Consider the following 25,243-nt stretch of genomic DNA (forward strand, 5'->3'; position numbering starts at 1 on the left):
ACTAGATTCCTTGAAAACAGGTAAAAGGAAATGTTCCCAACAGCTTATTCAATCTGGCTCTGCCCTTTCGTTTGAATAAACTGATACGTCAAAATTCTTATAGAGTAAAAGGGTATATTAGATTCCTTGTTAAGTATATAACAGGCAGAAGGAAGCGTTTCCGACAATGTAAAGTATATTCTCGATCAGGATCAATGGCCGAGTCGATCTAGGTATGTCCGTCTGTCCGTATGAACGTCAAGATCTCAGGAACGATAAAAGCTAGAAGGTTGCTAGTCAGGGAAGTCGACTATAGCATTCTCTCTTGTTTTTAATCAATATTTTGCCATTTTTGATCAATTTTTATCAAACAGCGTGGCAGTTTTTTGCGGTTTTAGGGCTATAGAATGGGCGGGTCAAAAAGTTGTTTGGCAAATCGACAGAAATTTTTAAGACTAATAAAAATATGAATAAATATCAAAACATTTTTCAAAAGTTTGATTATTATCCTCGTTTTTCTCGATGTTTATGTAGGCACGCTCCATATCTGCTTTTAATCAAAACATTGAACAACACAAAAAATGTAACAGTAACTATGTTTGGGATAGAATGATTGATAAATGAGTGCTTGCAACAGGTCCTGAAATTTATAGACTGAACGGTTACCCGATATATATATATATATGTATGTATATGTTGTTAGTTATTCATTGGTTACAAATTAATTTATTTTATTGTATTGCTTATATAAAGACATGAGTTTATAATTTAATGGTGGATACAGATTTTTTCTAATTTAAAGTAGCAACCGAAAGTTACAACAAAACTAGTATGTGTAATCTATACATCCCACATTAGTAGTACAGAATAATTTAGTAATAATATATATACATACTTTATAATGGTACGAATTAATCCATTTGAAAATTTGTATGTTACAACTTTAGAACATTTGTTTGCCCAAAAATAAGGATTCATATTTTTAAATAAAATTCTTATAAAGGAATGTGTTTAGATGGTTAGAAAGAGCCACCACTATCTTAGAATATGTTGCTAAAGTTTCAGCGTTGCAAGCTTATTTCAGAACGTTGCCTCAATCATACTAACGCCCACAACTGTCACTGCTACAGTTTTGGAAAAGGTTTTGATTTTATCATTTGTCTTGCACATTGTATCGATGTGCCAAAAATATGATGAGGCCAAACATATACAATGGTCATATCCAATAGTCAGAAATTAATAAAAACAAACAAGTTTTTTAAAAATACCGCACATGCAATTAGTGCGCATAGTGACATCTGCAGTCGCTAAAAGAGACCCAAGTGTTAAAAGCTTACTCGACTAGAAGCTATAAATGGCGATTAATTCCTCTAAGGGAATACCCTCGATGTCCTTATGAAGGCAGTGGAGTAGCACAGAAAGGTAAACAGTACCTACGACTGATTTATTGAGATTTGTGGAAAAAGTACTACAGCCACACTGAAAACTCAACTCTGCTGTTAAACAGCTGAAGACAAGTAGACAGGCAGACAAACTCTAAAAATGAACGGAAAGTATGTAGTTAGCGCCATCCGAGCTCTCCGGTTGACCAATTTCAGCCAGTGCAAAGGAGCCGCTAGCAGTTTCACTGTGCGCCACTATGGTAAGCCGCGATAGCCAGAATAAAAACGTGTGTTGCCATTTCATAACATCCCGCGATCGGCGGTTCTTCTCCTGCAGCCTCTCCTCCCAAGCGATTCTACAAGAAGACTTCCGTACTGAGCGGCGACAGCGGCTATGAAGTGGTGTTGGATCACCGGAAACTGAAAACGCCCAAGGGCACACCCTTCATCGTCCGCAGCGAACCCCTGGCCATTGCTGTAGCCACTGAGTTCGACGCTCAGAAGGAAAACATCGAGCGTTCCCGCATGCACTTATCCGCGCTCTGCTTCACGGCCATTGACAATCCCAATCACCTCTCCAAGTTGGACATGGTCAACTACCTTCTCAACTTCATCGCCACAGACACGGTGCTCTTCCAGTACGATGTGAGTGAATCAACTGAGAATTAGAGTGCACATTCCACAGACATATATCTTTTGCAGGACGAAAAGGACCTGCAGGACCTTCAGGTGAATGAATGGGACCCGGTGATCGCCTGGTTCAACCAGCGCTACGACACAAACCTGCAGAAGACCATGAACATAACGCCGCCTCAGGTCAGCGAGCAGGATAAAATGAATGTCGCAAAGCATTTTCAGTCCTACAGTTTGGAAACTCTGCATGGTAATGCAGACCATAAGTCTGGAGTTCAACGTCTATTAAATATATTTTCCTCCAGGCTTCATTTTCGCTGTGGACACCTTAAAGTCGATTGTCCTTGCCTGCGCCGTCATCGAGCAGATGCTTACCGTGGAGAAGGCTGTGGCCCTGGCGCGTCTAGAGGAAGAATACCAACTTAAGTTCTGGGGTCGCGTGGAGTGGGCACATGATTTAAGCCAACAGGAGTTGCAAGCACGCCTGGCGGCTGCCGTGCTCTTCGTACACCTTAACTGTTCGGAAAACCTTGTTAAGCAAAAGATAATTCTTTAAAATTAAAATACCTGTTCAACATACATATGAGCTGACTACCACAGGGTTATGGTAGCACGTATGTAGGTCTCCTAGGACCTAGGACATAATAATAGATGTATATAAATCGTGCCTAGTTTGAAACTTATCAAGGTCAGGTCATCCTCCCTTTTTTTTTAGCTCTTACCGGTTTTTTTTTGTTGTAATAATACGGTTTATATTATCATTTTTTCATACTTTCTTTAAGCACGAAAGTAACATACTCTTTTGACGTCTCTTATAACACAACTGAATTTTAGTTCTGATTTTAATTAGTAAGCCACAAGGATTCTGGTACAGCAATACGTGGAGGCAGTGAACATAAGGAAGTACATTAAGTTTTTTGGAACTACACATGTACAAATGTGTAGGATATATGTAACATTTTTAAATTTGAATGAGATTACTAAATTTTAGAAATATTTAGTTTGTTTAATCCTAATTTAAGGTTCGGTTTTTTTGCACCTTGACATAGAACCCTATTTTTGGAACCCATTGGCAAAACATGGACATTTATTTATCTTACTTAAGAAAAAATTAAGTGCTAGTGTAATAGGCGCTTAGAGGAAGTCTCAAAAAACAAAAATAATTAAGCAATTTTTTTTCGTAGGTGTGGTATATTCTGATAAATACTTGCTTGGTATTTTAAAATAGTTACGGTACAGTCCTACTGTACACTGCGGTCACACTGGTTCGGACGTGGGTGGCGCATCATCGGTGGTATTCTGTTGCTAATTAATCAAGTGCAAAACTACATTTTTCGCCAGTAAATCCGAGGAAAGCTAAGTTTGCAAGAAAACAAACGAAAGCAAAGGCAGTTGATAATATTACTGGCGCGTTTGGTAAGCAGCGTCGTTCGAGTGCGTGATTGTTCCAATGTTTGTGCTGGTGTGCGTTTGTGAGTGCCTTTTCACTAAAAAAAAATGTAAAAAAAAGTGTTGCCAAAGCAGTGAGGCATACATTTTCCCAGTCGCTTTGTTTCAAACGAACGAGATTTGCAAAATGCGATTTATAGACCAGAAAACAAATCTGTATCGTTGCGCTGGGGATATTTATCATTTGAACCATCCCTTTTCACTGTTCTCGGTAGAGGGGATGTGAAAAAACCAGCGACTACATCAACAAAAGCGTGTGTGTGAATATAACAATCTCGTTGTTCCCTAGTTTAGTTGCTAAGAAGCATTTTAATAATTGTGAAATCCCAGTACCGAGGACGACAACAAATGTAGATTTTTTCAAAGCACAAACAACTGCAGCACGACGTTCGTCGCCCTTCGGGAGCGGTTGTATTGGTGTTCCGTGCTGTTGTGTTTGTGCTACCACCTTGTTCGATTTTAATGTGTTGTTTCTGTTTTTCACATCAAAGCTCCGTATTTCGTGCGGAAAGTGTAAATGGCGTGTTTTAAATATTATTTCGGATGTGTCTCCGCTATATAATCAGCTGTTTGCAACGTTAGCGTTGACGCCCACATTTGAGCCCACTGTGTGCAGAATTCAACTAAAAGGTAAGTCCGATTGAGATAATTGTATTGTAAGCAAACACCAAACAGTCACACTTTTTACTATTTATATACATGGCTTACAGTGTTACCTCCTTAAACCGAATTTCATGTGTGTACACATTTACACGTATACGCATTGACTTCTTTTGTTCTTTGTTTTTATTCCCTGTCAGAGAGTATATTGATTTTAGGTGGACATTTGCGACCATATAAAATATATATATTCCTGATAAAGAATATTTAATATATCTTCTTTTTCGGTATACACCAGTGTTTGACAGTATATAATTTCGGTTTTAAACAGAAATCTGGATGAAGCTGTTCTATCTTTAATATCAAATTACGGAAAGGGTATATAAGCTCCGGTTTGTTGAAGCTACTATTCTTAATTTTAATTTTAAGTTGGTCTATGCTAATTGTGTTTTATCCTGATTTGTTTTTATCTTTTACTGTTTTTTTTTTGTACATTTTGGGAAGCTGAAACAATTTCTGATTAATTTTTAAAAAAGCGCGCCCTATAGGTAAATTTTACTGTGTAATTTAGTCGAATGATATTGGGCAGATTGGGCATGCAGATTGCAGTGACGTCGGCGGAGCTTAAGAATGTTTATGACTTCGTCTTCTAAAATGTTAATGTTTTTGAAAAAGGCTCTTAGAGAATACAATTGATTTTCTTGCCAATTAAAAAATATAATTCTGTCATAATCGTGGACGTCTGATATAGAATCTGCGAAAGGTCACGCTTTTAACTTTGCGTCAATATTTGGTCACCCACCGTTGGTTTGGCATATAAATTGCCGGGCTTTGGAATTTCAGTTTCGCAATGAAGTGTAAGGTGTGAAAAATGTTTGCAATAATCAAATCAAATCAGCACCAATGAGGTTAAACGGGGGAGGGCAACCCTGAATTGCTCGTTCAGATCTGACTTCGTCTGCTTCTGTAATGAGGATGTGCTCAATTAGATTCAAATCCATGTGGGTTCATAACGAGAAACAGGGAAAGTTCTACGGTTTCGGCTTTTTAGTGCTTTACTAACTAGAAAAATGGAATGGGTGTGCCCTTTAAAATATAACTAAAGAATACAGAACATAATTGGGGCTGTCAATGCCTTTTGTATCACCTTGCTTATTTATAGTTTGTATATTTTATACATATATCAATTTAAGCGGTTTTTGAATAATAATAGGGTATATTGATTTAAGCCAGAACTTTGTGCCGCAGTGAAGTATATAGAGATTTTACCAGATTCACTCGATTTGTTAAAAAGTATGTAAAAGGTTTTGAGTCCTTCCTAATGAACTCCTCGATCTCGGGAACTATAAAGGCTAGAAGTTGATATTAAGCATGCAGATTACAGAGACATAGACGCAGCCCAAGTATGTTTTAAATGTTTCATTTTAATATAGTATTTCCTGATCTGTATCGTAAGACAACAAAATTATGAAACTTTGCGTTCGTATTCCCACTAGCTGAGTAACGGGTATCTGTTAGTCTGGGAATTCGACTTTAGCATTCACTTTTGTTATACCCCTTACTCTACGAGTAATATGCTCTACGAGTAACGGTATGTAATAGGTACGAATATGTAATAGGCAGAATGAGGCGTTTCCGATCATGTAAAGTATATATATTCTTGATCAGGATCAATAGCCGAGTCGATTTGGCCGTCTGTCCGTGTGAACGTCGAGATCTCAGGAACTGTAAAAGCTAGAAGGTTAAGACTCAGCGTATAGATTGTAGAAACAAAGACGCACAAACCGCACAAAACTGCCACGCCCACACTTTTAGAAAATGAGTTGATATTTTTTCATATTTTTATTGGTTTTGTAAATTTCTATCGATTTGCAAAAAAAACTTTTTGCCACGCCCAAAAACCGCATTTACTGCTTGCTTTTTTATAATTTTATAATATAATAATAAAAATTATATATAATATAATATAATATATATAATGTAATATAATAGATAATATAAATAATATAATATAATATTTATAATATAATATAATATTTATAATATAATATAATATATATAATATAATATAATATAATATATATAATATAATATAATATAATATATATAATATAATATAATATATAATATATATATCATAATGTTCATTATGAACTATTTATACCAGTTACTCGTAGAGTAAAAGGTTTTACTAGGTTCTTTGAAAAGCATGTAGGTAGAAGAAAGCGTTTCCGGTAGTTTAAAATATATATATATTTTTTTTTTATCTGAATCATAAGAATTTAATACATTATATTTAACAGGGACTTAATCGAACACTTAACTATCCCACCAAAAAATTTAACGAACATATATATGGTAAAACCGACTAGCCCACTAGCCAAATTACAAAGATATAATACTATTCCCGTATATATACAATATTGATCAGGATCGCGCGCCAAGTCAATCCATGTGGGTGTCAAGATCTCTGGAAATATAGGAACTATTAAGTATGTAGATTCTAGAGACCCCTATGTTGTGAAAGTTAGGTTAGGTTGCGACGCCAACCTAACGCACTTAAACCAATTTCTATCGATATGACAACAATGCTTTGTTAACTTACATTCTGACGCCCACAAACACTAAATTATCAAGCTCACACTTTTCCAATTTTTTTTTTTTTCTGTATATCACATCTCAATTTCTGCGGATCTGCCAAATAAATTAAGGTATTTTTCCCTGCTCTTCCACTAGCTAATTAACGGGTATCTGATAGTCGAGAAACGCGACTAAAGCGTTCGCTCTGTTTTTAACGCTATTTCGCTTGTAATTTTTTTTTCAATTGATATTCAACCTATTCAAAATTTCTTCATACTTGTAATATAGGCTTCGTCTCCTTCTTTACATTCGTTATCCAAAAGCAGATTCGGTAGTCGTCGCAAATTATGATCTCTTCAAAGCAGTTTCCATCCTCTTTTTCTATCATGCAGAAAAGTGTTTCCGACTTCCGTATGAATGCATCATTTAATGTCTGGTTTTGCGCTGCCTAAGACAAAACAAGTCACTGTCTCAGAGGACAAAGAGGATTCCAGCCCCAACCAACAACAACTAACTCGAAAACACATGTTTATTGATTTTCTACAACTTTGTGATGTTTCAACAGCATTTAAATTTAGTTTGCTTGGCCATCGTGGCCCGTCTATTCATCAAATGAGCCTTTCCACTCCAAAGTGGGTCTAACCAGATATTGGGGATCACTAGAGTCTTTGGGACGGGTTCAGGAGTTAATAAAGTAGAATATTCTTATTTTCGGATTTAGTAAGGATTTAGCAAATGTTGCTGAATAATTTAAAAATATCTATATTAGGATATGTACGTATATACTATTGTGTATAATATATAATTTTTTAATAATATTCTTACAAAATGGCGAACCCTGAATATGAAATTTAAAATATTTTGATATAAAATTAATAACGAAGGTTTTGACGTTTGATTAAAATACATTCATACCTGTGCAAATTTTTGTTGTTAAAAATACTTCATTTTATGAGCTGGGCAAATAAAAAAAAACCAATTTAAAAATAATTAATAGTAGGCATATTTTGTTTTTTGACAAAAATTTTGGTTTCGATGTGACTAATTAGTGACGATTTAGTGATTAAATGAATAAAATCCGTAATGTTTATAAAATTACTAAAAGTCATTTTGTAAAATGTTAAAAAATGTTGTAACTGAATGTGGTCAAACTTTCGCCCTTTTTAATTTTAAAGTTTCAGTTTTAAAGGAAGTTCAAGTGCGAAACAGTCAAAAAATTTTAATTTGATTTTTATACCCGTTACTCGTTCAGTAAAAGGGTATACTAGATTCGTTGAAAAGTATGTAACAGGCAGAAGGAAGCGTTTTCGACTATGTAAAGTATATATATTCTTGATCAGGATCATTAGCCGAGTCGATCTGGCCATTGCAACGATCACTCAACGCCCTAAAATCACCCAAAACTGCCAAGCCCACATTTTTAAAAAAATTTGATATTTTTCCACAATATTATTAGTTCTGTTAATCTCTATCAATTCGGCAAAAAACGTTTTGCCACGCCCACCCTAAAGTCGCACACACACTTTGGAACAATTTTTAAGTTTTTTCTCATTTTATTCCCCAATTTCTATCGATATCCCAGAAAAATGATAAAATTTCGCGTTCCCATTTACACTAGCTGAGTAACGAGTCGGGGAACTCGACCATAGCATTATCTTTTGTTTTTTATTTAAAGGGCGATATATTGGCACCGTTAAAAATCTATTTTGTTGGTCCCCATGAGAGGAGTTATTTCTTAGCACATCGTAAGCAATCACATATCTCGTTTATTCATTGTTTCCCGTTTGGCATATGTGAACTACGAGTCTCCATTTATAAAAGCCATCTCAGATAAAGTTTGTCAGATCTGTCTGAGCCTCTGGATTACTCGAAATGTGTAAATAATTTTTGTGTCGTTTTCCTCTTTATCAATAATATGTTTTGACATTCGCTTGAACGCGGGGTTCTCTATACAATAGAAGCGGCTAGTCTGGTTGTTATTATTAATTTTTTATTATCATTGTTTGATTTCAAGCTGTTTGCGCTAATTGTTTGCCTTATCTTATCTTTACTGGGTACACAGGATCATATAAACACTTTCTTGGAAGAGCTGACTAAGTGTTTTAAGTGCAACTAGATATCGATAACACTATTTCATTAGGTGTAAATTTTGTTTCGAAAAGTAAAGCTTAAAATAGAAAGTACCTTCAAGGTGGGATCTAACCTAGATTTACCTGGATAATTTTCTTCAACGATTCTAGTATACGGGACTAAGACCAAGAAGTATATTAGGACTGTTTGTTGTAGATAGAGAATTAGTCAATCTTCAACAATATTATAATCACAAATAAGTCAAAAACAGTATGGCTCTATGGCTCTATGATTATTAAGTGAGTTTGTATGTGTACTGCGACCCAGTCGGATCTATCGTACTACCCCTTCATGACTCAAAGATCCCCCTGAAGTCCAAAGCACTGTATAAATGCCAGATTTTTATTGGGGTTCAGGGCTGCAATTGTTTCCTGTGGGACTACATACATGCCCAGGAGTCTATTCCTCCTGATGGAAAGCACCATGCAGTCACATATAATGTGTGCAGAGCTCTCCTCCTCCATGCAGCAGAAGCGACAGAGTTCACTTTCTGCAATGTCAATCTTGTGCAAATGGCTGTGAAGTCGGCAGTGCCCCGTAAGAAGGCCAGTCAAAATGCGCACGGTGTTTTTCCCGTGTGTCATTAAGGTCTTGAACCTTTTATGGTTATATTCACGGAGGATAATCTTAGACTGCCTAACTTCTGGCAGGTGTTCCCAGAAGGGCAGACGTTTTTCTTCCTCTAGTGACTTTAGTAAGCCCAGTACTCTGTGGTGACCAACACCACAGAATGGTTCGGGCCCAATTAGAGGTTTCTCTGCCCCTTTCCTGGCTAGGTTGTCCGCTAGCTCATTTCCCGGGATGTTGTTGTGTCCAATAAGGACCCACCTTATTGTGAGTTTGTTGACAGCTCCTAGTTTGTCTAGGGCTGTCCTCACTTCATTTACTAGCTTAGATGTTAACTTAGCTTTGCTGAGCGCCTTTATGGCTGCATGACTATCAGACAGTATAGCAATGTCCTTGCCATGATAGTTCCTTTGCAGATTAAACTCCGCACAGCGTCCAGTAGCACAGACTTCAGCTTGAAAAATGCTGGTGTATCTGCCCATTCATTCGTGGTATTTTAACCTGGGGCCTAAAACCTCCAGCCCACTTCCCTAGTCGGTGAGGGATCCGTCTATATACCACAATATTGTTTGTGGTTTCATAGTGTGTACTTTCCCCAGGGATGTCCAACTGTTTTTATTACTGAGATGAGTGCTGGAGTTCTGAGCGAACCTATGCTCAGCTGGCATCTCATCCCTTGGTTGCATCAGCAAAGGGATATCCCTCTTTAGGCTTTTAGCATCCTTACTTGTGAGGTTGCAGTCATTTCCTGCTCCCTCAATTCTTATTAGGATGGCTTTCCGTTTCATTTCAATGCCGATATGAAGTCACCTCCATTAGTACTTCTAGGGCTGCAGTGGGAGAGGTACGCATTGCTCCTGTCATGCATACGCAGGCCATTCTTTACAGCTTATGTAGTTTCACCTTAGTGGTGCTAAGGCGTGCTCTATCACTCCAGGCTATTGCCCATAGGTTATTATCGGTCTGACTACCATGAGGTACAGCCATCTTATTATGCGTGGTGAGGTTCCCCACGACTTACCAGCAATTACCAATGCAGAAGCACGTGAAAAGTGCTCTGGTGCACTTATCAATTGTGTTATCGACATGAGTTTTGAAGCTAAGTTTGGAGTCAATGGTTATCCCCAGATACTTAACTTTTTTACTGTCCTCTATGCGACATTCTGACAGGGTTATTTCCTTCATTCTCTGTAGCTTGTACCTATTTGTGAAAGGAACAATAAAAGTTTTGCTAGGGCTTAGGGTCAGGCCTACTTCATTGCACCATTCGCCGGTCATATTGAGGCCCAGTTGAATGATATCGCAGAGTGTTTCCTCATATTTACCTCTAGCTATAATGACAATATCGTCAGCATAGCCTTGGCAAAGTATACCCCTGCGGGTCAGTCTCTCCAGCAACTCGTCTACCAGCAAGCTCCACAGGAGTGGCGAGAGGACACCCCCTTGGGGGCAACCCCTTGTGGTTGATCCTGTGGACGACTGTCCTCCTATAGTGGTTCGCCTAGATGCCAGTAGTGATTTGATCCATCTGCTGTCCATCTGATCTGAGGGATGCGTTCCCTCATGGGAGGCATTGTCGAAAGCACCCTGTATGTTTAAGAAGACGCATAACGCCACTTCCTTATGAATCAGTGTATCCTCAATAAGGCTTTTCAGGTGATATAGGGCAGTATCAGTTGATCTGCCCGCTCTGTAGGCATGCTGCGTCCGTTGGAGCGGTTGCTCCACAAGCAGAGTGATTCTAATGCTGACGTCCACTAGCTTTTCCAACGTTTTCTAGCCTTGGAGCTAAAAAGTTAGCCGCAAAAGAGTTCACACACCTAGGAAATGTAAAATCCAGACTGAATACAAAATTTAAAAATATCGGCTCTTAGTGTTTCCTTTCTAAATATTTAAGTGCTCGGTTAGGTTTTAACGTGCTTAATTCTCAGTTTTACAAGGGCTATTTAAACCGTCGTAAGTTCCAGCTCGCACAGGATCCGAAACAGTTTTATAATTTCGTTACCACTAAGCACAAAACAATTTCTTACCCTTCTTCGATACTTTTGAAAATAATACGGAAACATCGGATCAGGCACTAGCTGATCTATTTGCCAAGTTCTTTAAAACAACGTATTCTACGTTACCTCATTCCAAACAGCTATAATCTTACGCGAATCTACTAGTTGGTCCCACTCACTGCTTTACGATCTTCAGCCTGCCTAGTCAGGTCCCGACGAAATCCATGACTGTGGGCTCAGATTCTCTGCGGAAGCCTTGTGCAAGCCTCTACTGAAACTGTTTACCTTATCTCTGTAATCTTCACAGTTCCCTCATATATGGAAGGAGTCCTTTGTGATTCCTCTTCATAAAAAAGGTAGCAAACTGAATGCAAACATCAATCATATCACCATGTCAGTACGGTTTTATGAAACGCAGATCAACAACCAGTAACCCCTTTAAGCTAATTTCATATACACTGACTTTAGTAAAGCATTTGACTTTCTCATCTAGCAAGGAAACTTTCCTAGTTGATCTTCTAAATTGGTTATTAAGTTATCTGGTATGCTTGGTCTTATAAAATGGGGGACAAAGGAATTTGATAATTCTTACACGACCAAAACCTTATTCATTTCGCTAGTCCGTCTGATTCCTAAGTATGAATCACATGTTTGAAGTCCCCAATACGTAGTTCACTCGGACCGCATTGAATCGGTCCAAAAAACTTCTTACCGTTTGCCTTGCGGATGCAAACCTTATATTACCTCCCTGTTCCAGTAGACTACTTTTAATAAATTTACCTTTCCTATTAACTTTTAACTTTCCGAACGATGCTTGGAACAGTCTATTTTTGTAAGCTTATTCGTTCGACCCTACTTAGTTGGTCGGCTTAACTTTTCTGTTCCAAATAGATTCACTAGGAACTACACACCCCTAATCTTAAGTCATTGGTCTAACTATGCATTGCATGACCCTTACAGAGTGTTATGTTCTGACTATAATAGACTTTATCCTATTATCCCGTATCTTGACTCTGCCGCTCTTAAAGCAATGAATTTTTTTTTTTAAATACATAATTACTATATACATAAATACATCTTACTAATATTTATATTTTTTTTATAAACCTCGGTCATGCGGGAGGTCCCGCTAAAAACATTCCCAAATGTCTTGGCCGGATTGGATAAAATTATTTTATTTCCATTTAAGAGATATTTTTTTTTGTCGAATCTTTGCATTTGTGGCCATTTTTGTTTGCCGAATTCAATACCAAATTGTTAATTGTAAATAGCTATTTTTGGGTACTTTCAATTTATTCTTGCTATATAAAATAGCCTGTGTTATAAGACATGAACGTATTGATGTTTTCTTTACTACAATTACAATTGTGATGAAAACTCCCAGCTTTTGTTGGAAAACGTAATACAGAATTAAAAGGGTCTGAGGGACTGATGTTGACACAGACAAATTGCTGACAAAGGTCTAAAAAAACAAAAATACTGAATACAACATACAAATTTCCAAATGTTACTGGAAAAATATTTAAAGACAAAATGTATTACTGTTTAGGAAAAGGCCGCGATGTTGATAAAACAAAAAATGCTATAGTCGAGTTCTCCGACTGTCAGATACCCGTTCATCTAGTTTTCTACTATATTGTTAGAAATTGGTGCTATAATTGGGGGTGTAAAAAAGTTTTTTTTATTAAATCGATAGAAAACTAATAAAAAAAATGGAAAAAGATCCAAATGTTTTTCATAAGAGTGGACTTGGCAGTTTATGGAGGTTTTCGATATTTTATAATGACTGAGATCTCGACGTTTATATGGACAAGACCAGTTCGAATCGGCTATTGGTCCTGATCAAGAATATGTCTTGCTTATATGGTCGGAAACGCTTCCTTCTTCGGGTTACATACATTCCGACGAATGTAAGCTGCTTTTTACGCGTGGAGTGACGGGTAAAAATATATGGAAATAAGTGTGGGCGAAGATATTTCCGTAAATTTTAGAGAAATAATAAATCGAATTTTAAAATGCGTTGATTGGGAATGCAGTTTATGTAAATACTTTTGTCCACCGCAAAATATATGAGTATACAATTAGGTTAAAACCGTATGTAAATTTGTCAGATAAAAATTAAACAAGAATGCTTATCCTGGGGTCGGTTATAGCCTACACTTGCCACATTTGTCAGGACGGATTAATATTCAAGTGTTACTGAATTTTGATAGATTAATTTTCCAATTTAAGGTTAAATTAGTATTCGCGGCTAATAAGCGTTGTAATTTTGGTTTTTATTTACTTACAGGTTTGTAAATAACCGGCCCCAAACACAATTTACTGCTCAGAGACAAAGTCGACAATGAAAGCAATTGCTAAGGAACCAGCCCAAAAAAAAAGGAAAAACTAAAAATTCTAGAAAGTGTATCACATCTATAACTACTAAAGGTACCGTGATTCTATAACCGTCAATCAACTGATTCAAAGGCTAAGTTGAGGCGGTTTGGCACAACCGCTGAGAGCTCTACATTCATTTTGTGGTAGGAGGGCGAAAGAACTTACGTTGTTGGACGGAAATTAATGACACTTCTTGGGCCTAGCGCCCCAGGCATGGCCTTTATGATGAAAAAGAAGAAGTACAAGTTCAACGTTGAAGTGCAGCTGCAGGATTTGGTAGAGGTGGCCCTGGTCAATGAGGTGCTGTTCGCAAAGATACGGTTGCTCGATGGAGGTTCCTTTCAGGAGTACAGTAGTCGGTAAGATATCATTAAATTCATAGAAATGGTTCAGTTATAATAAATGCTTTTCCCAGCGAGGAAGTGCGCAACCATCGAGTAGAATGGAACCGCAGCTTTGAGTTTCCTTGCAAGATGAGCGCGAATGCTTCAACCGGCGTTTTAGATCCTTGCCATCTGCGTATATCAATACGCAAAGAAATGAAGGGCGGACGAAGTTACTATAAGCTTGGTTTTATCGACCTCAATCTGGCCGAATTCGCCGGCGCCGGCCTCACCTCCCGTCGGTTTCTCCTGGAGGGCTATGACTCAAGACACCGCCTAGACAACTCGATGTTGCGTGTGAGCATTAAGATGCATATGCTTAGCGGTGACATTCTGTTCAAAGCGTAAGGAATCCCTTTTTCAAAAATTAATAATTTTTTGTAATAAACCTTATACCTCTACAGACCCACGCCAAATCTAAAAAGCAAGCAGAGCAAGCCTTCAATAGATGATTTTTCAAATGCAGCCACTGGAGTCGGCCTGCAAATTCCAACGGCTACCGCATTGCCCAGTATAGGTGGCGGAAGCGGTGGCGCATCCGTTTCCTTGGGCGGTAGTGGAGTCACTTTGGGCGGCATCCCCGGTAATCAGTCGTTACCCGGAACCCGACCCGTTTCCACCACAAAGGAGGAGGGTAAGTAGTAGTTACAAATCAGGATTTTGTTTATTGTAGAACAAAGTTAACATCTGGATGAGAAACTTTGAAATAGTGATGTTAATTTATAGGGTCGGAAGCGGTTCTTTTTTTTGTTCTTTATACGCATATACGCATCATAACGCATCTAGTATACCATTTTCCCCTTAAAGTAATAACAATACAATATTACAAAAAATTTTATTTTCAATGTATTGTAAATAATCGGTTTCGATAGGTTATTTCCTTATTATTATAGTTGGTAAAATGGTATACTAGATTCGGTGAGAAGTGTGTATTAATCAGACGTCACACCTACGTAACGTTTTTATCTCTGTTTTACATGAACTATTTAAATTATTTTGTCATGAAATGGTTACGTTTCCATCCATGTAAATTATGTATATTCTTATATCAATATCCGTCTGTCCGTGTGAACGTCTGGATCTTAGGAACTATACGAAAGATTAGGCATGCAGGTTTCAGAGATTTCAGAGACTTTCGCTGTGCTTGTTTGTATCGAAATTTTGCCACTCCCACTCTGACGCCCACAACCCGCTCAAAACACACACTTTGAATATTTGTTGTACATTTATTCATTTGAATGTTTCCAAAAATCTAGCGATATTGCAGAAAATTATACAGTTTCTCATTCAACTGAAATTAGCTGAATAACGGGTATCTGCTATTTCGAACTCAACTAAAAGCAATCTCCTTTGATTTTGATTGAAATGTTCGTTTTATCGTATATCTATTGTAGTCGCTTTCGTGTTCTTTCCTCGTGCATTTCGTCATTAGATGCACAGCTATAAGAGGCGCTAGCCTGTAAAAACGGATGTTTTGTTCACCTATACCGCATACTATAAAGCCCACAAATAAGCATATACTTTATCGCTAAAATTTAGAAGTGTTTAATCGGTACAGAATTTTACTACTGCAATACTTACAGATATCGATAACCAGGCTTTGATAGCAGCTATTGTGACAGACTCCGGCTTGTCGGAGTCCTCGGAATCGGGGGTAACGTTGACTACGGATAATCTCCAGCAGCATGGCTCAGTCGTCGTAGCTAATCCTATTAGTCCTGTGACGCAGGCGCTACCGCAACTGGGAATCATTGGCAGCAACAATTACGGAACAACAGGAGGGGCTATCGGATTTACTGGCGCCGGCAACGCCACCCTCATAGAAATGGGTCATTCAAGAAATTCCAGTAATACTAGTCAAGTGAGTATAGGGTTGAATCACTTGACTTTACATATACGTGATGTTCTGTTAATGTTTTCTGAAATAGATGTCAAAAGGTTCGGGTTACAGTAGTTTTTCGCACAGTCAACATTCAAGGCAAAGTTCTGAGGGTGATTCGGGACATGCTAGGTAAGTTAACAAGACCATTTTAAAACGCGCTTAAATTCTGTAAAAAGCTTTGAACATTTTTCTTGTGTTATTACTTTTGACATATTTTAGAATAGATTCGAATAATCGATATCTACATATCGTTTCTTATAAAACAATGCTTAAAACTCAACAAGTACTATATATGCTAAGGCTTTACTTAACAGCATATTTTAATTGTGTCTAAAACCTCTACCTAACTTCTTGCGTTACACTGAAATAAATGAATATCATATGTGGCAAGTCATTCCTTACTGGAATAGTTTAAACATTACATTCTGTACTAAAAATATAATTAATTTACTATATAGAAAAACACTTAAGTATAGAGTTTCCTATAGATATGTCTCCATTCCTGTGTTTATTGTATTTGAAAATGCTATATTCCTAAACTAATTTATTTTTCGTCTATGTATATTATATTTTATTGGCTAATATATTTTGCTTGGCTTAGATTTTGTTTCACAGAGATAAATATCCATTAATTATATTAAGTTCTATATCATTTAAGATACTTTAGCTAAGAACATACTAATAGGTACTTTAATTCAGGCCTTAACGGAAACACTTTTCATAAGGGTTATGCAACTGACTTAATGACTGAGAGTTTAAATGTATCTTATAGTAACTACGGTAAAAAGAATCTAGCTTAATCAAATTGTAAGCTTTTAATCAAACACAATTTGGTAATTATTAAATCAACTATTCGGTATAATAGTTTTCGTAATTATCTAATCTATATCAATACAAAAAATAAGTGCAGAAATGGGGAAAATTTCACTTTTGTTATTATGTTATTATTTTCTGTCATGCAGGCAGAGCCCCCACACTCTGCTAGCTCAAAGGGAGTAGTTTATTTACAGAAGGCACAAAGAGGCGCATTAAGACAGGTGGTAAAATCCTTTTCGTTTTCGGGTCCGTTTTGGCAGTATGCTTTTTGTTTGTTAAGTCCTAGCCTTGCTTGGACCATTGGCCTTTTCAAGACCAAGAAATCTGTAAAAGTTTAGTATTCTTATTTAAGCGGTGTATAAGTTGTTTTAATTCCTACAGTTTCTAAAAGTAGTGCAATTTATATTATTATTCAAAAGCGATGGCTTGAACAAGCCTGTTTAGGGTTCCATTAATACTAACATTAACACCTAACATATTTGTTTTTGTTTAATTTTACTTATACTTTATACTTACGTTATTTATTGTTGCATTTTTGTACTAATTCTGCTTTCTTAATAATTTCTGTCTTTCTTTTTTTAACTAACATTATGTTTTATGTATAAACTGGGGTAAATGGCCAACTAACCAACCAAAAATTACATCTTTAAATACAATCATAAACGACTGCCTGCGCTCGAAATATATAACAAAAAATCTACAGTCGCTTTAGAAAATCCGTTTCTCTACTTAATAGACTCAATCAGAGAGCAATTAATGTCATGAAATTCAATATACCACATAGCCGACAGAACGGTCAAAAGGGAGATGAGCATCAACAATGTAACAGCTTGCGAGTGGTAGTAGCCAAAAGCCACCATGTTCATACTCATCTCAGTCTCAGCACCACTGTTGAATACGCCAGCGATGAACAGCTCTACCAGACTCCAAACGCCACCATGACCAATTCTCAAAAGTTGGCCTTTGAGGACTTCCGTACTCCGATGGCAGAACTTGCAGCTCCTCTCTTTCAACCGATGGGAGCTGGGTGTAGTGGTACTCCCAGCTCTACATATCGCAGTGCCGGATCTCCATCCCACAACACGCAATATTATGACAGCGGAGAGGCGAGCGACACTGACGAGTGTCTTAACGACGAATCGGGCGATAATGATTCTGGCCTAGAGGAAAACTTTCATACTCCCCGTGTAGCTAAGATTAAGTCGATGGAGAATCTCTCTATTCTGGAGATGGAGTTTCACAAGGCTTCTATGGAATTGGACCGCAATTCACCGCGCCGTCTAAAGCAACTGGCTGAGCATGCGCAGATCCCAAAGATGAAGTCGCTAAACAACCTCTGTTTTGACCATTATGCAGAGCAGTCTGTGCGCGAAGAGTTTCAGCGCATGCACGAACAGTCGCTTGAGGAGCGAATGCGTTTTCAACAGCACCATCAATTGCGGAAGAACTCCAACGCATCAAACGGGTCGGCGACGAAGATTTACGTTAAGCATTTGAGTCATCAGAATCATTATCACATAAAAGTCGGTAACGCCAAGTTCATCGGGCAGGACGGCAATGACAGTCCACAATCAATGCACTATCCCATTCAGAAGATGCGATCAATGGGTACCATACAGGACATTGTAAGCGACCGCATTGAGCCTGACCCGTTCCTCACTCCAACCACCGAGCGAAAGCCTAATTTCTCGCGACTCGTCCAGTCCGCAGAGAAGCCGGTGCTGGGCAGCAGCTATGTCAATCGTCTACTTACCTACGATGCCGTGGACTCGCCGTCGGAGCCGTTTAACAGCTCAGTGTCCTTTATGTCGCGTACCCCCTTTCAGAGAGCTTATCGGCGTAACATACAACAAGGCAGCTCTTCGACGCCTTTGGCTACTCAGGATTTCTTCGCCGTGCGACCACATTCCACAAATGCTGCCTATGAGCTAATGAGGTGCGTCGCGTTAAAATATCAAAACTTCATGCAGTAAATTCTATTAAAAACTACTCTAATTTAGTCTAGAAACCAGAGCGTTACTCGTTACTCGTTACTCTTTAAAATGTATCTGTTACTGTCGAACTGTTTTCTAAATGTTTAGTCTAAGACTTCGTTTTCGGGACCTAGTCCTAGTCTAGGAATTGCCATTGGTCTCCTGGTATTGGTCCACTACCCCAAAATGCCGATATCATTTTCGCTTACTATTTTCACTGGTTTTTTCGATAGATGATTGTTTTACTTCTGTTTTGTTTAAATTCGCACTAATTATTTTTTGCTTTTGTTGAGTGGATTTTTACATTTTAAAACAGTTCTATTGCAAAGAAGGTTGTACAGTATTTCAGTTGCCACTGACGGTTTTAGTTTAATCACCATATTAATCACCTAATCAAGGCATCCTAATTATGTATTACATGATATATAAGCTATTATAAACATTCACAGGTCTCAAAAATGAATTGATTCCATTTTTATCACCACCAAATAACATTTCTGCAACATATTTCGCTCAACGAAATCCATAGTATTAGTCACTTAAGGAGATATTTGGGAACAACAGAAACGTGCTTTCAAAATCAAAAACTGAAGATAAAAATATAAGTAAACACAACAGATCAAGAATTATGTAGCAAGTAGAAAAATATGACACTGACACTGATTTCATAGGCCATTTGATTCTCTTTTTAACATTAATAAACTAGTATAAATAATTAATTGATTTGCCGAAAATATTAATTCGGTAGCGGTTTTGCTTTAAAATTACATGGGCGTTGAAAAATATGCTACGTTCATAAGACAAAAGCACGTAGAACGTGTGCTACGTTTCATAAGAGAAAAGAAAACAAAGATGTTCAGATGCATTTCCCGATCATGAATATGTATACTGTATATAGGATTGATCACACTTGAAAACCATATTTTATTACTATTATTTTTCTGTCTAAATTTTTGTTTCTATTACGCAGTTATTGAGATCGCGAACAAGATTTTGCCCCGTTTCTTTAGAATACCGATAGAAGTTAGCAAAAAAAAAATATTTAAAAAAAAATATTTGCAAGAAAATCACGTCCACAATTTATTTAATATTAATACTTGTTCTGCTAATTTCTATCAATTTATTAATTTTTCATTAAATCAGCAAGTATACATACATATATGTATATACATATTAAATAGTAGCCCCTGCCAATCTCTTATGTTACGAAGAACGCTTTTGCTAAGCTTATTCGCTTTATTTAAGAGGAGTTACACTATGAGTAAAATACTATTTGTTTGTTCGATTTCTTTTATAATTTTACTCTATTGTTTTTTTAAATGTTAACCGCTTTAATTATTTATACGTGTTTTTATAATATGGCCGTAATGTTCTGTGTCTAAAACAAATATTCGCATTTATGGACGCGTTCATTCAGAAACTTCAGTGGAGTTCCTCGACGACTCTTTGATGGCAATATCACTACTGCAGGCCAGAACAGCAACATGGGTGCTGTCAGCACCAATAGACAGCAGCAACCCTGTGCTCCAGGAACTAACAGTTTTATTGGATCCAATTCATCACCTTCTGGAACTTTGGCCAGTATACACTCAAGCCATTCTGCCTCTTCTTCAAATGGCAGCAACAGCAGCAGCAGTGGAGCCGTCATTACCTTCCAGTGTACCGCAGGCAGTGGACAGGATACAGTAGACTCGGCAAACCATCAACAGCAAATGACAGTGGGATCGCCCAACGGTCATGGAAGTAACCCCCGGTTGGGCAATGTCATGTCAGGCGATGTCATTAGCTCAATGGCCGCCAGTCCCACAGACGCTTGTAGCATCCGTTCTAATCCGTCGGCTGCCTCACTTCTTCTTTCCACGTCGGCAGCTGCAGCAGAGGCTTCTGCATTGGCCTCGGCAACTACTATGTCCGTTTCGGGAGCAACACTATCACCTCTAGCCACCACCCAAATCATTCGCCGCCCTAGCATCACAATGATGTGGGTTCATTTGCAGTTTCTACTTTTTATATATTCACCTCATCCTCATACTTTGAGCTTTTAAGTTGTAATGTCATACTTCAGACAACTTCTGGGTTCTGCAAAAATATTTTTCTTTTTCAAATTGTGAACTATTTAAGCAGAAAGCAGATAGTTTGAGCTGTATTCTCTAGTACCATACCGAACTAAAAGTTTTTTTTTAATGTAAAAATCAGTTTTTTCAACTTTTGTAAACAAACCACTCTAAAGAAATAATTCTCAAGAGTTTCAGAATATGTAGCTGCGTGTAAAATGTGAATTTTATTTTTATAGCTTGTTTTTATCCTCTTTTTAGAAAATTTGTTTAGACAAATAAAAATCTTTATGGTTTTTAAAAAAATTAATCAATCTGTTAATTGATCTTATTGATTTAATACCATTTAAAGATTTTTCACAAGCCCTGCATAAGCGTAATTATTCATTTATTAGGAGGTCCGTGTTTAATTGGCATGGTACAACCAAAAAGTGTGCAAACGTTTTATTGTTTTGCCAAGATATTGCCTGTGCTTTTGTTGCCTTGTTTATCTCGCAATTATTATTAATTTCTTATTTACAATTTAAATTAATTTGATTGTTGTTTAAATAATTTCATGTATTTACTCATTTCTATCAACGAAATTGATTATTCTCATTTTGTTCCTTCAGGAATCCCAGCTCCGGTTCGTTAGTTATTAGTGAGACGGGATCTCTAGATCGGACGAAAAGCAGCGGTGAGAAGCGCAAAAAGGGCGCGCTCGATGACGGGCCACGTGTTTCCGACCGAGTGGAGGAGACACGGGTCAATCCAGACTCATTAATTGATGAGATTTTAAAGGACACTAAACTTGATCAGCTGGAGGAATCCGCAGAAAGTATGTACCTTGATGATTTTCATTAATGGGTATATAAGTACAATATTATTTTTCTTAGCCTCAGGCCTTCAACTGTACATCGCTCGCGATGGAACCGCCTCCCTGGGCGGACATGAGGTTAAATCAAGCGTACGAGCGGGCGCCCTAAAGCAGGTGGTAATGCAGGATAGAAGATAGTAGTATCCGAGACTCACAACTCCTTTTTAAAATTAATTAGAAGACTTATTGATCAATTAAAATGGAGTATTGAACTAAAAGAAATAGTTTAGGTAATACAAACATGTTTACTCTCAAACAAAAGTGAGAATGCAAATACGCTATATAAGAGTATATAAAATGTTTGTCGGAACTACACTGCTATGAATGTAATTAGCTAACTACACATATATATGTTTATAGACAAATACGCATGTATATTATAGATTTGTTAACAGGCATAACTTGTCTAGTTGTATTTGCAAGTGTTGTGAATCAGGTAAACAACCGTTAACAATTAGGAAAACCAAAAATGAAATTCATAAAGCTGCACATTATATATGCATTATAAATTAATCGCAATGGATTACGATAATTAAGAAAAGTTTTAAATTTTATTTTCGAATATATAATTCTATGTTTTGCTTCCATCAATATGTCCAGCCTTAAGGCATTTATAAATATATTAAAAAGGTAATAGAATAAATAACGCAAATGTCATGCTAAACAAAAAGCTTCAAAATTAAAACACCGAATTGTAATAGTCATCGAAATATAGCGCAATCAAAAACTAAGTAAGCCTAATTATTTTTACCAATTCAGCCCATTATATGCATTTTTCTTTTGAACATATACACAATCATTAATCAATATTTGCAAATAACATTACTCTTTTAAAGTCAACATTGTTGTAGATGTCTGGTATTTTAGTTGTCTTAAATATTTTTTAAAGCTTCCGGAAGTTTTAATGTAAAAATGTTTTTTATAAACAATATTTTTAAATCGATAGAAAAAGCTGTTAGATGGGAACACAAAAAATAAAATTAGTTATCACCTTTATGTTTATGTTAAAAAATTTGGTGTAAAATTATGTAGTTATTTTTTAACAATTTGTAAGGGGAGAACTGGAATAGCTCCATATAAGTTTATTTAAATTGTATCCGCAACAAAACAGAAAAATAAAAATGGACATACATGACATACATGATTGATAACTGTCAAATGTTTAGAGTTGGGCAAACGTTGTTGGTTATTTAAACAAACATGCTAGTGTAGGCAATCAATTTCAAATTTTTAAATATGTGAAACTCTTTCAAAACCCTTACAACTAAAAAATTCTGAACATTTTCAAATTTTTTAAGAAACATTAAATGAATTTGCCAACAAAAATTGCCGAACTCAACTGGAGAAGTTTTGTTCACTAAAAAACAAAACCAGTATAAAATTGAAAAATTACTAATTAACATTAATATAGATTAAATATTAGAAACATTAAATTCAAAGAGAATTCCTAACAAAACGAAGGAAGGTCCCATTATGAGCAGTAAGAACAGAGGCTTAGGGATCGAACCTCATTTCCGGCAAAGTCCTTTCGCAGAGTTCCACCCGAAAGTGCTTGAGAGTGTGCAACAGTCCAACTTTTATCCCCAATTGGCCAAGTAGTGTCCCAATGCAGCCTCTTGGTCCTGCACCGAAGGGCAATGCATGCAATGATGCTGTTAGCGTTGCTCGGGTCAGATCGATCTGATGAAGAATTCGGGGTTTTGGATTTCGGATTTTGAAAATTATAAAATAAACTGCCAAACACGTGTCTGATTACCTTTTACCTGTGCATTTCGAAGAAATGCCTACGGCTTTTCTAGACCGATGCTATTCTCTGCAATTCTCTAGGAGGATATGATATTTCATCGTGGAACTGTGGATCGTCTTCCAGCACCTGCCGTAGGTATACCAATCCGGTCAGGGTGTCATAGCTAAGTTGGTGGTTATGGCTAGACTGAAGGTCAACCCGGAGCTCCGCCTGCAATCGATGTTCAATAGTCGGATTTTTAGCCAGTTCGTACAGGGCAAAAGAAGACGAGGTATCAAAGCCAGCCAAAAGCAAAAAGCAGCCTGGGCTACGTAGAAGTCTGGCCGATGGATTATGCCTTCCGCAGTTTCTGTACGGTGCATCTGCAAAAACATATCAATCAAATCGTAGCGTTTCTCTCAATTTTCTGCGCGTTGAGCAAGGACGTAGTTCATAGATTTGCGCATAAAACGTTCGTACTCTTCTGAATAAAGATGAGTGCGAACCCTGTAAATAGGTGGTGTGACAAGCGCTTTGGCTTTGGGTCGTTGACTTCAATACACATTGGACGAAACTCTGCCTCGGGATTCTGCAAACTTTGCAAAAATGTCCGTTGTGAAGAGAGCACACAATTGTTTAACCTCCAGTTCAACGCTTTCTGCGCCATTTAGTTTTTTTTTTTTTCATATGAGCCTCGAGATTCTGTCAAATTCTTTCCAGAAGTCCGTACAGCAAAGATCTTATGCGTCTCCCACCAAGTCTTATATTTGGTAAAGAGTAGGTTTCCGGAGCCCATTGTATCTCGTATCGCATCTGTGCTCTTAAAGCTGCTCGAGAATTCGGGGAAGTCTTCGACCAAAATGCGCCTTATCAGAGCCGGATCTCGGAGAAGGAGTGCATGGCTGTGCAGCACGTTAATTCCTACAATGGCGCGCCCAGCAGCTTCCTTACGCTCGTATAGCTCTCGAAACTGATCACCGAAGCAGCAGTCTCCACATTCAACACATTTCCTAAGACTGGAGCTGCCGGAAGGTAGGGGACGCCTAATCGTCGCCAGATGCGGAAATGTCTCCGTTGCCACAACCAAACGGCTAGTAATGCGATTAAGGGTAGTAGAACAACAGATCCAACAGCCAGAGCGGCACAAAAAAATGAAAAAAGCGATAACCATGTTATCGTAAAGATTGTCTGACCACAAATGCATCTATTTTCCAGAGTGACTTTATGTATGCATCAGCTTAATTGATTGTTCGTCACTATCTGTTCGGCTAATACAATCGCATTATTCAAGATTTTTCTCTCATATTACAATTTGCTCTTATAAAAAAAAACCGAAAATCACAAATTATGAACCCTGTGTTTTCTACCCATATGGTTCGTTAGATTTACAACTTATTTAAGGCTGAAATTATTTATCTTATTCATAAGCTTAAACAGAGAGATAGTTATTGTTCAAATTCTCAACTTTTGATACCGCTTTCTCAGATAATGAGAGTGCATGGTAAATTATAATATAAAACAAGAGGGAACGCTATAGTTGAGTTTCCGCCTATCATATAACTATTACTAAACTAATGGGAGTGCGAACAAAAATTTTTGTGGGCGTGGCAGCTTTGGCGGTTTTAGGCCGTGAGAGTTAGCTTGGCAAAAAGTATTTTTACAAATCGATAGAAATTTACAAGACCAATAGAAATGTGAAAAAATATCAACACATTTTTCAAAAGTGTGGGCCTGACAGTTTTCTGCGGCTTGTGGGCGTTAGAGTGGGCTTGACAACATGGGCCAACAAACTTGCGCTGCGTTTGTCTCTAGAATCTGTATGCTAAATCTAGCTATTATAGTACCTGAGATCTC

The 25,243-nt window shown here is 37.4% G+C and overlaps 2 protein-coding genes, 1 non-coding gene and 1 pseudogene across 10 annotated transcripts, besides 10 other annotated features; 3 read left to right on the forward strand and 1 right to left on the reverse strand.

The window, feature by feature from the left end:
* The first annotated feature begins 80 nt into the window (after positions 1 to 80).
* Positions 81 to 306: a mobile genetic element.
* Positions 307 to 336: 30 nt separating this feature from the next.
* Positions 337 to 479: a mobile genetic element.
* Positions 480 to 1,454: 975 nt separating this feature from the next.
* On the forward strand, positions 1,455 to 2,698 carry l(2)k14505 (lethal (2) k14505). Of its 2 annotated transcripts, none has more exons than NM_001273739.1 (4): positions 1,455 to 1,621; positions 1,699 to 2,006; positions 2,064 to 2,244; positions 2,300 to 2,698. In NM_001273739.1, the coding sequence occupies exons 1-4, from the start codon at positions 1,522 to 1,524 to the stop codon at positions 2,548 to 2,550; spliced, it is 840 nt and encodes a 279-aa protein (NP_001260668.1). In that variant the 5' UTR covers positions 1,455 to 1,521; the 3' UTR covers positions 2,551 to 2,698. The 2 variants fall into 2 exon arrangements, with proteins under 2 accessions (NP_001260668.1, NP_610102.1); NM_136258.2 differs by having other exon boundaries at positions 2,300 to 2,574.
* Positions 2,699 to 3,242: 544 nt separating this feature from the next.
* On the forward strand, positions 3,243 to 23,077 carry CG8671 (uncharacterized protein). Of its 7 annotated transcripts, none has more exons than NM_001299195.1 (11): positions 3,243 to 3,410; positions 3,935 to 4,073; positions 13,611 to 14,058; positions 14,115 to 14,426; positions 14,487 to 14,716; positions 15,666 to 15,943; positions 16,011 to 16,093; positions 17,565 to 18,716; positions 20,171 to 20,734; positions 21,419 to 21,624; positions 21,683 to 23,077. In NM_001299195.1, exons 3-11 carry the CDS (start codon positions 13,883 to 13,885, stop codon positions 21,799 to 21,801), a joined length of 3,120 nt encoding a protein of 1,039 aa, NP_001286124.1. In that variant the 5' UTR covers positions 3,243 to 3,410; positions 3,935 to 4,073; positions 13,611 to 13,882; the 3' UTR covers positions 21,802 to 23,077. The 7 variants fall into 7 exon arrangements, with proteins under 7 accessions (NP_001286124.1, NP_724324.2, NP_001260669.1 ...); NM_165365.3 differs by having other exon boundaries at positions 21,683 to 22,324; NM_001273740.1 differs by lacking the exon at positions 17,565 to 18,716 and having other exon boundaries at positions 3,243 to 3,466; positions 21,683 to 22,801.
* On the forward strand, positions 4,220 to 4,321 carry mir-4974 (mir-4974 stem loop). The gene has a single exon (NR_048032.1). It is a non-coding gene; the product is annotated as a mir-4974 precursor RNA (primary transcript).
* Positions 5,365 to 5,591: a mobile genetic element.
* Positions 5,654 to 6,834: a mobile genetic element.
* Positions 7,855 to 8,283: a mobile genetic element.
* Positions 8,985 to 11,101: a mobile genetic element.
* Positions 11,126 to 12,379: a mobile genetic element.
* Positions 12,877 to 13,230: a mobile genetic element.
* Positions 15,134 to 15,434: a mobile genetic element.
* Positions 23,078 to 23,097: 20 nt separating the features above from the next.
* Cyp6t2Psi lies at positions 23,098 to 24,560 on the reverse strand (annotated as a pseudogene).
* A 349-nt stretch (positions 24,561 to 24,909) lies between these two features.
* Positions 24,910 to 25,243: part of a mobile genetic element that runs on past the window's edge.

This window comes from Drosophila melanogaster, chromosome 2L (assembly GCF_000001215.4).
Source record: "Drosophila melanogaster chromosome 2L".
Taxonomy (NCBI): domain Eukaryota; kingdom Metazoa; phylum Arthropoda; class Insecta; order Diptera; family Drosophilidae; genus Drosophila; species Drosophila melanogaster.

Excerpts from the sequence above, each read along its gene's own strand:
- CG8671 (NM_001299195.1), top strand. The coding sequence starts at position 13,883 with ATGACACTTCTTGGGCCTAGCGCCCCAGGCATGGCCTTTATGATGAAA. Across the intron at positions 14,059-14,114 it reads TTTCAGGAGTACAGTAGTCG|CGAGGAAGTGCGCAACCATC; the intron begins GTAAGATATCAT and ends TGCTTTTCCCAG. Across the intron at positions 18,717-20,170 it reads GCTGCCTATGAGCTAATGAG|AAACTTCAGTGGAGTTCCTC; the intron begins GTGCGTCGCGTT and ends GCGTTCATTCAG.